We start from the raw sequence: 14,397 nt of genomic DNA, 5'->3' as shown, positions 1-14,397 counted from the left end.
GGTGTTAACTGATATCCGCAGCGCCTCTCACCAAACTGGGGTCACCAGCCGCATAAACAACCTAGAGGCCCTCCCATGTTCGGCACCATCCTTGACAGGGCCATACTTACAGTGGATGATTTGTCGCAAACATACTGCACGTAATTTCTCTTCCGGCGCTTAGTGATGAGGACGGCTTCCGTTATTTTTCACCGCAAGTGTAAGGCCAGAGCTGTCTAGCCAACAGCACTGATTGCCTCGCCTGAGCATTACTCACGTACGACGTATACCCGTGGGGGCATACGTCCACTTTTAAGCAGAGCTCCTTATGTTAAAGCATTTCCTCTTGCTTCGCTGCCTTCTAGGCGCACTTTTTTGCCCTTGATCGACTTTACCTACCGCCCCCTGACCTGCTCTTCTGGCTCGATTGCAGGATGATCGAAGGCTGGCCAGTTCATTATTCCACCAATAGTTTGGTCGTCCACTGGGGAATGAACACCTCCTAGGCATAGGCGCGCTACATGCTTTTTTGGCAGTTTTGGCAGCTTCGTTAGCCACAACTATGTCCACCTGCACAAAAGCTTCTAATGAGCTGCGCCCCCTTGCATTTGATTCTCTGCTACCATTCAAGGGCCAAGCATTGAAATCACCGGCAATCACCTTTGGACTTCGATCCCTTGCGTCTAGAACAAGATTACCAAGAATTTGCTCGAATTCAGACAGTGTTGAACTTGGTGGGGGATAGCAGCTGTATATATACGCATGACCTATTCTCGTCCACACAAAGCCACTGGCTGCTAGACTTGCAGTATGTTGTGTAGCCTGTTGACCGCAAGTCCATATCGTCGCTCCAACAAACAAATCTGTAGTCCATATGCCACCGTGAAGGTTTCTATAGGGTTTACTTATGATGGCAATTTTCATCTCAGATTCGTACGTTTATTTAGATAAACCTCATTTTCTCATTGCAGTCAGCGCCTTCTTTAATTCCGTCTGTCGGTCTGTCTGTCCACCCGTCTGTCCGTTTGTCTGTCTGTCATACCCGATTTACTCGAAAATAGGTGAACCGATTTTTATGAAATTTGGTGAGAACTGGTCGTCTACTTGTCGCTTTATATGCGGCGACGTTAAAATGCTTCGAGTAATATGCAAGCCCTTGCACTTGCTTCAGGACCAGTATTATTGGTTAGTCATGACTAGTATCAAAAACTAGTCTTTCCACCATCAATGCAAACTCGTCTAGTTAGATGCTTTTCCCAGCTTAGTAGCTAAATATGTGGATCCTATCTATCTTAGTCCGTGTTTTCGATGGTTGCGTTTCCATAGGTCCAATCTATGTCGCTTCTATCTGTTACCCAGTCACCACAATGGAGATCTCACAGCTACAAAACCTTAGGCATCATATATCATGGATTATGCTGCCCGCTGGAAACTGCTATTCAATTGCGTCGTGAAAAATACGTTATTTTCCCTATTGCTTGGGTGAGATTTAAAAACGGGATTTTTGAAAACACTACTGCGCCTTCTAGGTATGACTGATCCGTTACTGAAAGGTAATATGCCCATCATTCTCGGGGCGATATGCCGATATAACATGTTTTTTCAAAACAAATCTGGAAACCATATAATTAACAGCCACCAGAGGCATGTTCTGCTTGCCCAGGGTTTTACAGATGAAGGAATGAATGTAAGATTGATTGCTTTTCCAGGCGCTAATAGTATCAAACTGCATCGTTAGCTGCTTTTCGCTAAGCCTCTAAATGAATGGGGGTTAGATTTAGGATAAATTCAATGTCACGGAATGCACAGTCTTTATGACTCTAGTAATATTTAGGTAACCGAGCCTTTGCGTCTAGGCTTTATTATGGATTTGCACATTCAATGAACTAGTTGCGGTTTCTTTATTTAGGGTTAGATCACTTTATCTGGGAAAGAAGATTAATCGCGGTAGAGCTGTTTTTTTGCCAAGCCAAAGCTAGTTGAAACGGTGTTCCCCTGATATTGGACTTCACCATTGGCCAATCTTAACATCTCGCAGTTCTCACCGCGTAATCTTACTTATCTTTGGGGTTTGATAATTTCCCTGCGTTTCTTGAAGGACCTTCTCCACCGAGCTGCCTCACCACGGCAAGGTTGGTAATCGTCGTTGCATTCACGTTGCTATGTGCCGGATTATGAAAAACCATATAGTCAAGTCCTCTTGATATCATTACAGCTGAAGCAATCGGACCAAGCCTAAATTGCGAATGAAAATCTTTTTCTTGCGGATTTGGCTTCTTGGAAGTAACTCTTCTGGGCATCCCGGTCTTTCGTCCTCCAATCTCCAATTTGTTCTGTTTATTCTAATTCAGACTAGAACGGAGATATGATGGAAACGATGGGTGTGAAGTAGGTTCTTTAGAAATTAGAGAATTGGGATGAGATTAACATTAGGTAAGGAAATTGATCAAATGTCTGGCTAGGACTGCATCAATACGGAGAGTTTGACAGGAGCCGTAAGGGGTTTGGTTCGGGATATATTTAGAATTGCCTTCGTTGTTGTAAATGGAGGAACAATCACTGTGAATTCATTGTTCTTTGTGAGAAGATGTTCAACTTGAGAGGGAGGGCTGTCTGACCAAAATATTAATCTGAAAATAATAAGGGGTCTAATAAGTTGTATTGTTATTTAGGTATAGGAATTTGAAGTGGCAGCTTACATGGCTTGGTGCCTTCCCTTCAAAATATCTGAAAAGCTAGAAGGGCGAGAGTTCGGCGTCACCCCTAAGTAGGTGACTTCGTTTACACTAGGGATAGGATCATTTTGTACATTTAGATATAGGGATGCTATGTCTCTCAACACTTTCGATGTCATGCCCATGTTTCCGTGAACAACATTATTTCCTATTTCTTCGGGTTCAGCGATAGCTTCTACTTGAAGAAGCATAGGAAAAGCCGCACTATACAAAAGATTAGACAAGATTGATCGCATATAATGTCCTTTGTGGAAACATAAGCGGTAAGGTAGTTTACATATTGTAGAGCTTTGATAGTATTGAAGGGTTGTGAAGTGAGAGATCCTTGGGGAATACCAGCTGGGCAGCTAACGGTTAGGTTGCAGAGGTGCACATTAGACCTTGCTATTACCTGGAACTGAAAGCTTTTCTTAGATGTAGGAAGCAATCAAATTGAAAGGCGAAATTACCTAATTTCTAATTTTTTTTAAAATTTTTTTTTAAATCTCATGTTCTTTTTTATATGAGTGTATGTCCACTGCTCTTGTCGATATAAAGACAGTGGGAGGCTGCCTCCTGCCATGGTTTTATATTGCCGCTCCCTCACTTGACTCTGTGACCCATATCGTATTGCAACTTTTCATTATTTGCCTATTATCTATGTCCTGTCATACTCTCTGCAAATTGTGTTTGGTTATCACATGGAATGATCCGTCTGACATATCCTGAATGTACTGACAATTTTTCTAAAATCCTTTAAATTAGGGTGTCCTCAATTGCTTGACGGCCTATTCTTCTCATGTTGCCCAACTTTCTTAGCCTTAATCTGAACCGTTTTGGCTTCAGAGCGCTCACAAAGGCTTGGACTGTGAGCTACGATTTACAACTTGAGTCTTTATTCCACTATCTAGCAATAAACTCCACTATCCACTATCTAGCGATAAACCGTTTAGTCCTTTAGGTGTTTGCAGGTGGACTGTAAGGTTCTTGTCTTCCCACTCCTTCTTTTGATTGTCCTCACATGGCAGAGCGCTTAATTTTGGTATCACATGATCTGCCTGTAATATTTTTCGGGCGAATTATTGTAAATTAACAGTTGCCGAATTGGTATATATTGGGTTTCCACTGAAGTTACTTATTAGGTAGGTTTCGCCATTTTGGTCCCTTGCAGATTAGGTATCTTACATCCGAAAGTAACTTTAATCTTCTTCAAATTTGAGGCTGTTTAGCCACATACTTCGTTCGCTGCTCCTCTCTATCACCCACATACGATTTATTAGGAAAACTGTCAAATACAGAGTAAGAAAACTACACACAATAGGAGTAAATCTCCTTTCCAGGGGGGACGGAATGCCATTACATATTCACTGGGCAAGTATGGGGTGGCTAACTGGCCTGTGGCCCTTATGATTCATGCATTGGTGCGTCGATGATGCCTAGAAGACTTTCTTGTTTGCGTTTTCCCATCCGCTGTGGTAAGCCATAGACAGCTGAGCTCGCAATAACATCCGGCATCCCAGTGCACTGCATCACATATACGACACTAACGTGAAAGTAAATGCACGAAATGTTTCAACCGCAAGTGATTGAAGAACTTCGAACATGTGTAATGCTTTTCTTCGACCATACAAATTCAAGCTATGCGCCGGTAAACGAATCTGTATATAGTCTTTTAACTTGGAGGCACGTAATTCAGTGGGGATTGAAATAGCGCTTGTCTTTCGTGCGTTTGTTTTATTTATTTTCATGTTTTGGAACTGATCTATAGATATTTCCCGAAGAATTATCATTAATCTCGGTTTCATTCTATTTCTAGGTCGCGTCTTCTGTACAGCAGTGGCGATTACAGTCGTGATCGCTGCCGAGGCGACGACTTCTACTCGATAGCGACATCAGCGTCTTCATCGTCGTCGGCGTCTTCGTCTTCAACATCCCAACAGCAACAAAATCAACATCAGCTTCAACAGCAGCAACAGTTGCAAGGTGCCGATGAAATTGAAAATAGTTTAAATAATAGTCGTGTGGCTGCCACACAAACTAGTAATTGTGATCAAGTTTCGTCAGGAACTAATAACGTTGCACAGCCACCGGTCCTGTATACCGTTCATAGGGTTGTTACCACAGCTCAGATACAAACGGCTGCTGGCAACACGTTTGCGGCATCGTCTAGTGTTTCAAGTGTAGTTAGTGCAGTTCGAAATGAAGCGGATTGCAATACGATAAATGTGAGTGTGTCAGGAGCGACGGGCGGAACAATAGGAACATCAGGAACGGGGAGTAATAACAGCATCTTACATAGTTCACCTGGTAAGTGACGGAAAGATTTCAATAAATTCATATCCTACTTGATTCTCTGGTCTGCGAGAGTATGTTAGTATGAGATTGGGTTGGGAATGGAATTTTAGCATCCTGAATTTCAGAGAGGTTGCTTATAGAGGATAACGTTATTTGATAGCAGTGTATCTGAACATGGCGTTTTGGAATAAAAAACCATGAGCTATCAATGGAAGCGTCTTCAAGGACGATATTAGTAAATACAAAATGTTAAGAAAGCTACGGAAATGGGTTATCAATCGGGTCAATACACATGTTTTGAAGGATGTCGGGTGAGAAAAGCCTGAACTAATTCCAGGACATTTAAGTTACAATGACAGCTATATTTGCAGCCGGCTTGCAGTAGACAATCTAGAGGGGAAACATACAGGGTTCAATCTAATAATTTCCTTCCATTGCTGATATCCTTCCTTCTAGGAATAGTCAGCGAAGATTTCTTTAAGCTTTAAACTCCCTTTTGTGGTACACATGCCGGACATCATTTTTTGATAGCCAGCAGTCAGGCTGGAGAAAGAACAGTATTGCTGCGATTTTAAGTTTATTGGTGGGCCTCGTTGTCTCAATAGGTTTTGCCTTTCTCCGAATGAAGGGTTTGCTTTCCCAAAATTGGAAGCTTTGGCTTCCGCACTAATAGATTCTCATTGACTTTGGTTATATCTACAGAGGATTTTCAATGGGGTATGCATAGATCTATAGCAAAGAAGGTTTAATTTTGAAGGGATTATGCACTGGATGCAAAATAGGTCCTTTTCTTCATTTCGAGATTGTGTCTATGCACTAGGAGGAAATATGGTCAACATTGCACTCACCCGGAATTATTGCTCTGATTTGACTTAGCTAGTAATTTTCAACTGAGTCGCCTGATGGTCGATATGTAGCCTCTCGGATTTGAATTGTTACTTACCGGTCACCTATTGCTTTAGCTACTAATTTTCTTATGGCAGGAGTGAAATATACTTGAAAATTTTCGCTGCTACTCATGCTGAAAATATTGTTCCAATGCATCTTGAGTCTATGAGTCAATCTTGTTACCTCCCATCTGGCGCAGGCTGCTGCATAAGGACGACGGAGATAACGCGGGGGGTAGCGCAGGGATCCATCCTAGGGTCAGACAGTCTGCTAAGTCTCGACATGCCAGAAGAGTCGAGCCTAATCGGCTATGCAGACGTGCTGCGGCACAGATGCACTGTTAAACATGCGCAAAGCAGGTTTGGTATTTTGATGCGACGGGTAAGTAGGTGGATGATGAAGGATCGCTCATGGTTTCAGCCTTGCGCTGGAAAAGCCGAAGTAGTCATCTTGACCAAAAAGAGAATCCCAACCCTGCGTCCCATACCGATCAGCGAATTGATAACCGAGTTAAAACCAAGGCTTAAGTACCTTGAATTCACGCTCGACTCAAGGATGAGTTCTTTCGAGCCAATCAAAGCAGCAGCGGACAGGGATGCAACTGGATTTTCAGCCGTAGGTCGACTAATGGCAAACATTAGAAGTTTTGCGACGTCATCAAATGAGTGCAGCGCTCTACGGAGCGGAGGTACGGACTGATGTTCCTTGCAAGGAGGTATAGCATAAGCGCCTTGCGGGTAGCATCTGCCTCTCACACTCTCTCTAAACCGCCTGTGATGGTGATCGCAAGAGTGATCTCAGTTGCCATTCTTGCTAAGGAGAATAAAGTCATATACATATAAGCGCAAGGGAGAAGACTCAGGGGAAGTAGTTGTTCGTGAAGAACGGTAATGTACACTAAATTGGCGAAACGAGGTAAGTGGTAAATTAATTGCGCGGTTCATTGGGGACGTAGGTGCATGGCGTCCCAAGACGGCAGTGGGGAGACCAGTACGCCAGACAATTGGATATCCGATTGGAGGTCATCGGTGCAAATCCGGGATATCTGGATTTCTTTACTAAGGCAGGCCTAGACAAGATACCGTTTGTTGCGACGTTGGTGATGATGATCTGTTTGCTTCTTCATGTTTGTGGTGTGTCCATAGACATTTATTCATCGTATGAGATCTTGTAGCCTCTTTCTGAATTGGTAAAATTAGATTTGCTATTGGTTATGGGTTTTAAATTTTGTAAGAACGAGGTCGATGGTCTCTTAGATCATTCTTTACGTTAACAGGAAATCACTGTCTTAGGTGGCTTTTTAGTCGTTTTTAATCGAAATGGATTTTGATTAGAATTTTAGCTAGAAAGTTCCTATCAGCATGGATGATATGCACATTAACTTGGAGTCGAAATGTACTCCTAAATACTTGACTGTTTGTGCCAGCTGGATTTCCGCCTCTGCTAAGGTGGGTAGCATATAGCTGCCCCATCTGACGTTTCTAGTGAACATAACTAGTCCAGTCTTTCCAGCGTTCACCGTGAGTCCATTACGACACCAACTGTGGATTTCATGCAGAGTTGAATACAAGCGGTCCGCAAACTTGCCGGTAATTATTACGGCTAGATTGTCAGCAAATGCTTGCGCGAAGACTTTTTTGACCTTCAGGAGCCACAGCAGGGTATCCATTACTACGAGCCATAACAGCGGAGAGAAAACCCCTCCCTGTACGCAGCCCTTAAGGCGTCCTGCTCCAATAGATTTCTGGCCGATCAATATGTGGATATTTCTCCACTCTAGCATGTGAAGGATCCAACTGATTAGCAGCGGTTCGTCTTAACGCATCATAAATTACCGCGAATAAGACATAATTGAAGGCACCTTCCATGTCCATGAATGCGCCTAAGGCGTATTCGTTTTCGGACATCGCCTTTTCAATTTTTGCCGTTCATGGAGTGCTGTCTCCGTGGACTTGCCTCTCTGGTAGGCGTATTGCCTATGGTGAAGTGGCCACATAGGAATGCCTGTATCCGTTATGAACCGATCTACTAGTCTTTCTAGTCCTTTTAGCAGAAAGGACGTTAGACTGATCGGTCGAAAGCTTTTTGCGTCTGCGTATGTGGGTTTTCCTGGTTTGGGGATGAATAACACCTTCAGATCGCGCCATTTAATTGGAATATAAGCGTGTGCTAGGCATGCTCGATATATATTCCTCTATTACAAGCGCAGCAATGATGCCATCCGGACCAGCAGACTTGTACCTATGGAACGAATTAAATGCCCATTTTACTCGCTCCCGTGATACTACTTCGCATGCCAGATTCCAGCCTCTCGGATTAAGGCTGTATGCACCTGTCGGCCCTGAGATTAGCTGAATCACACTTCATATCTTGGAATTTCCCCAGCAAATGTGCTGAGCGTTGACATCACATCCTGCTATTACCCCCATGCCTTTACTTTTGGCATATTGGATAGCTCTGATGAATGTTCCACTAGGAACTTCTTCTGCGTCTTAGGGGAAATATGCAGAGCACTATAGTATGTCTTTATCTCCCTGTTGCTTAGTTTAGTCTACGTTGTGTCGCCATCACATAGGTTAACTAAATTAGCCTGGAAGTCTTTTGAGACTGCCATGCAGGAGCGGGGTCGATCACTTCTATTGGCATACAACATGTCAGCATATTGGAACTTTAGGCCCCTGACTACCCACCAACAACCCACGATTCTTGTATGAGGTATATAAATGTCTTGCAGCTATTGATCCGACGACTGATAAGTGTAGTCGCCGCTTTACAATGCTGCAAATTTATTTAGGAAATGTGGCACCTCAACTACGCTCCTGATGAAGATGCCGAGGGCTGCACGTCCCCTTCAATGGTGTTAGGAGCCGAGACCTGTAATTTGACAGTCCCTAGCCGGCAGTAGAGCCGGTAGCCCGATTGTTCCCGAACCATCTTAATATCCCTTTCGGGGAACGCCCATAGTGAGAAAAGTTCCCGGCCTATCGGCTCTCCCTCCTGTGTTGCTGCCTAGCAGCATCCAGGTGGAGGTGTTGAGGTTATTTTGTATACCAAGTTGTTCCAGAACCCCAGCACCATTCCGCTCTTCTTCTGGAAGCCAGAGGAAGCACTTTTTTAACGATTGCAGCTTTTTCAGTATTAGTCGCGCACGCTCCCACACATCGTTGTGGGAGGAGCAGTACTGCCTGAGTCACTCGTTCGTATTTTCATCGCTATGGGAGCTGATGTATCGTGTGAGTATGGACTTTGGCCCTACTTGGCTTTTTCAAAGCCGATAACAGCAGGTTTGATCTTTTGACTGACTAGAAAATTTAACTCGACCACATGGTTTACTGAATGGCCACAATAATATATGGTGAAGTGGCTCTTTTGCAGGAAACCGCACCCTGTCCAGTGCGTCTCTTGTAACGCTGTTACATCAACTTTATATTGAGACAGAGTATCGCGTAGCTGCTTGGCAGTTCCTTTTCTTTACAAGCACGTTCGATGAGAAAATTTGCAAATCGGATCTGTGGTTATTGAAGAGAAGAAGTTTGAGGTTCGGTTTTTCGTATCGGGTTTTTTTAACTATCCAGTCTCCACCTTAGAGGACCAGTTGGTATAAATTGTCGCGGTTTTATTCGTGGGAGACTCTTGTTAATTCTTTTCCGTGTGCAATTTTTCATTCATAATAAGCTCCCAGCGATCACCACGTGGAGGTGGAGATAGGGTTTGTTAGTAGAGCTGTTGTTGTTGGTTCAGCAGGCGTTCCTAGGTTTTATGCTTGCTTCATCGTGGGTACCAATCCACATTTTGCCCTGGGCCCTGACTGGCACTGGCTTTTTTGCCTATATTGTACCCACCGATGACGATGCTGGAATTATCGTTAGGTAAATTACAGGTTTCTGCGTGGCGTACCTGTTACAAGGCTCCTTTCTGGGTAACTTTGGTGTAATGCGTAAGTCGTGTAACCATCTGGAGCGGAACTAATCTTTACTAAGGAGATGATTAATCGGCCGATTTCTTTATTAATGGTGTGCAAACCTTCGAAGGTGTGAGTCCTATAGTGAATGAATAAGCTATTATGCAATATTAGAGTGGGTGTTTTTTATGGCTTAAATCGGGATGTGATGGGATACCTTTGGTCTATATTTTTTCAAATAATGCTGTCACCGAGAGATATACTATTCTCTCTGCCTCCAAATACTTAACAAATTATATGGTCGCCCAAATATATAGATACAAAGATCGATACCATGATTTTCGTAAGCTTCAAATTTATAATGTGCTATCAAATCCAATTACCTAATACCATAAAGATGAGGTGAAACGAGGCCCTGATTACTTTTCCGATCCTTTAATTGATTTTCTGCATCACCATGAAACCCTCTCTAGATAAAATGAATGGACTAACTTATAATTTATTCCCGGAGAGTTTAAAGAGCGGAAAATCCACCAAAATAAATAATACTTTTCAACTTATTTTCAGCCTTCGTTAAGCAGAACCCTTGCCTGGGATTTATACTTTTGGGATGAAAGACAGGCGCTTTTAAGATACTTCCATTTGTTTATCTTCTAGTCAAGTTTTATTTAGGAACTTCAAACCGAAATAATTAATCTATTGATGTAATGGAATCTCTGAACTTCTATCTGTACTGATGTCATGGTTGCGTATTTTATCAATGGATCAATACTTTACTGTTGAAAAGTTTGAAATTGCATTTTTATTTTCATCTTGAAAAGCTGATCCTGGGGGGAGTGGTCGACTTTCTTTTTATTTTGAATTCCTTGCAGTTAATTTTTCGCTTATAATCTTTAGAATTTTAACAGATATTGAAAAAGGGTTGCTTGGAATTTGGGTTGGGGTTCAATTCTACATTATTCACTGGCTTGTAGAGGAGCTTCCCTTTTCTGTTGGGAAATTCTACCCTTAAAATTAAGTACCATCTTATTGACTCTTGTGAGTTGAAGGCATATCTTTTTCATATATAATACAGCGAACCATTCACAGGGTTGATATTTTTAACAGCTTCTCATCTTAACTTTGAATTAGGCGAATATGTAAAAGGATTATCTTGTAGACTTCGGCGGCTTTTAACGAAACCGGAATTAGGAACATATGGCATCGTCTTAGAAGGGCCCGAGAGGGGAATGGTGAACGCGCAAAATGTTCAATGTTTATCATCATTGCTAATCTCCATTCCACAAGCGATTAGAATATTCTCGGTCATGTTCAGAGGATATTATGTGCCCATCTTTTAGCTTCGCTTTCATTATTAATCACTCCAAGCGTTCCTAGGTTGTTCAATATCTCATTCCTCATATTACTTGCACTTTAGGGCTTATCAGGATTTCTCTGATATCTAAAAGAAGGAGCTAATTCCCGATTTCTACTTTATGTTCCGGTCATGGATGTTTGTGTTTCTCTTTCGCTTGTCTGCCCATGGGCTTATCCTTGGGTTTCATTATCATCAACTTGCTTGTATAGCATTAAGTGTGATGATAATCGAATTAAAGTGTAGTGAAAAAAGGAGACTATATGGATGGCCTGGGTCTCACAAAGGTAGAACCTTATTTTTGGAGGAAGTTAAGGTGCTTTATCATTGAATGACTAGGGCAATAATGTTTTTCAGGATATTAGTTTCGGTGGAAGTAAGAATGGAAAACGAGAAATAAAATATATAAACATAAAAAAATCCGGTTCTTTAATTGGTTAAATGAAATGAAGTTTGATTTTCGTTATTTTTAGAAGTAGTGCATGCCTACACACACAGCGTGTCCTCTCTAGACTTTCGTTAAAGTTACAGAACATGATTGAAAGGTACGTGTTCTACCGAATTGCGCCTTCATTGTAATCTTTCGATGATGGCCATCAAGAGTCATTTGTATCATTGAGAACTTCGTTTATAACACCAGTCGCCTGTCATTTTCATAATATTGGACAGTACACGACGACTTTTCACTTATTGATGAAAAGTATGTCTTATCTTGGTTATCCTTAGGAGGGTATCTGCTGCGATCAAATAGAATATTTGGTTCAATATCTACTTCAGTGTTTGAATCAGAAAGTAACAGAGCATTTATAATTTGGGAATAGTGTGACGACTAAGTCCAACATATTGTAGCCGATTTCTAGCAATTCGCTCCATCCTTTCTCTGGGATTCCTCAGATGTCAATCTTCTTTCTAGATTGTTCTGACTCAAATTCATTCCTGGAATAAGGTGTGGTGTGTGCCTTCGACGGTAAACCCCACAGCATAATCATAAATAGCAACTTCCATATTCGTTATCAGAAAATGCATTGCCTGGAGGCCCTGTCGGGATTCGTTGAGTGATCTGAAGAAGTTCCTCTGGTTTCTCGCGTGCGGTGCATTCTGATCAGTGACCTCTGCCATGCCGTTGTAGCCCACTACATACGATAGAAAAATTCTGATTGAATGTATTTACTCTTCCTATGGGTGTTTCATTTCACCTTTCCCCCTCTATTGGCATTGTCAGCGTTGTTTTGAGTCAGGCTAGTAGTGTGATGTATCAATAAGCCTTGCAGACTTTCCAAATAAATTTTTGAAGATAGGTATCGCTAGGCCGCTCTTGAAAAGCCCAATTAGCATCGCGGTGCGCCGTTTCGATGACACAAACTTTTGAAACCATGGCTGCTGTCGTAAGATCAAGGGGCAGAGTGCCGCTGGTTATGAACTTTAGAGCCAATCCATTGGATCGCAACTCCCCCACCCCGCAACTAGAGATCCTTTTGAGATCCTCAACGAATGGTTAACCAGTGTCCAAAGCCTGTCTATAGCTGGAGCTGGGCCCTCGTAAAAGGAGGGTTTTTATCAGCTGTCCGTAGCTTCGGCAATTTGAATCACAAGTGCTTGCGATCGGGTCCTTTTATATTCGAGCTAAATCCTCCTTGACTGGATCCACGTCGTGAGCCTTTGCCATCTGAAGTCAGCGGCTACTAACTAGTGCGAGTCGATTCTGTTCCTGACAGTTGCCCACTGAGAAATTGCCAAAAGCAGCGTCACACCTGTCTACTCCTTCAGCCCCGCTCGTTTCCATCTATGTTCTTATGACCGGGAATCTAGAGCATGGTGATTTTGAGCGTGCCTCCTAGACTATTCACCGCGGTTTTGCACTGCCCCACCAGCGCCGCTGGCCGTTCGGTCAGAATGACTTGGTTACGTTACGGATCATCAGCCATCCCCAGGCATCCAGTATTGTCAGTAATAATTCAATATACACTGGTGAGTTCTGGAGGATCGTATGATTTAGTTATGTTGTGTGTATCCGTGTGTGCCACTCTGCCCTAGCTAGAAAATCTACAGCAAATTTCCTTGTGGAGTTGGACTTGCATGTGGGATAGTTTCAGAGTTCCCAAGGTGTATGTGGTGATCCAGGACGAACTGCTTTTGTGTCTTTGCACTTGAGTGAATATCTAGGATGCGCTCTAGGTTTTTCATTACGAAAGAGGTGAGGCTAATTGATCGAAAGTCATTCACATATGGCGAAATATCGGAGGCATGAACCGCCACTGCATTGCCGTGGTGAATTCGCCTCTGCCGACGCACTGTACTGCCATCGCCACGGCTAGCGTCCTGCCACAAGGACAGGTCGTGAACTTTCCTTCTCTTTCGATTCAACCGCCGGCGTAAGCACATGCAGCCAAAACACTATGGTGTGTGATGATGTAAACTTACCGTACCTCAATCGTCGGCTTCAAGTTCCTTCCTTTCCGATCGAACCGCCCGTATAAGCAGACGTAGTCAAATTGGTGATCTTGAGGTGACCTAAACATGCAACCTTCCGATCTGGAGTCAGCCGCATGTCGGAACCCTCGTCAATCTCGACGATTTGCTGGTGCCACCGTAGCGCAAGTGACTAAATGTACCATCGGATGAAAATTCGCGACAAAAAACTAGGCTCCTTGAGTGCTTTGACAACGACTACTCGAAGCGCAGTATCACGCCGCCTTACAATTTTCGACCCTTTGAGGAAGTGTTGCTTTCTTTTCGACACGGCCGCTGAGGTGTCGGTTCTCCCCGTACCCCCTCCAAACATGTTGATGCCGCAAAACCTGCGACTGGCTGACGCGAACTTTCCTCCCATCCGCATTTACGGCTACAGGCAGGTCTACGTGAGTCTCGGACTGCGCTGACCGTTTTCGTAGCGATTCGTTTTTGGCAGACATGAGCATCCCCATTTTAGGAGCAGAGACTATGGGCTGTTGTGGACCTTCAGAGCACCACATCAACATTACCGGCTCGTCAATTTTTTCAAAGGTGCATCCCCTATCACTCCAAAAGCTAGTTGTGTGCTAAGAAAGAGCTTGATGATCTCATGAAACAGGGCATTTGTAGACCTTTCAATACCTGTTGGTCATCTCCACTCCATTTCGCCCATAAGCCAAACGGGGAATAGAGATCATGTCGAGATTACAGGCATCTGAATGATTAGACAATTCCCGACCGATACCCTATTCCATTCAGCCATGATTTCGCGCATTCACTGACAAACTGTCGTATTTTCACGGCTTTAGATCTGG

General features: G+C 43.1%; 1 protein-coding gene across 1 annotated transcript in view; it reads left to right on the top strand.

The window, feature by feature from the left end:
• Positions 1-14,397, top strand: part of LOC119652434 (FERM domain-containing protein 8) — a 386,591-nt gene that overhangs the window by 46,382 nt on the left and 325,812 nt on the right. Inside the window, exon 3 of the mRNA XM_038056575.1 lies at positions 4,510-5,000. Within this exon, the coding sequence (XP_037912503.1) occupies positions 4,510-5,000 (491 nt within the window). The remainder of the gene's footprint in view (positions 1-4,509; positions 5,001-14,397) is intronic.

The sequence above is a fragment of the Hermetia illucens genome, chromosome 3 (genome assembly GCF_905115235.1).
Source record: "Hermetia illucens chromosome 3, iHerIll2.2.curated.20191125, whole genome shotgun sequence".
Lineage (NCBI taxonomy): Eukaryota > Metazoa > Arthropoda > Insecta > Diptera > Stratiomyidae > Hermetia > Hermetia illucens.
Note: the sequence above shows the minus strand (reverse complement) of the source record. Positions and strands in the feature narration are given on the sequence as shown.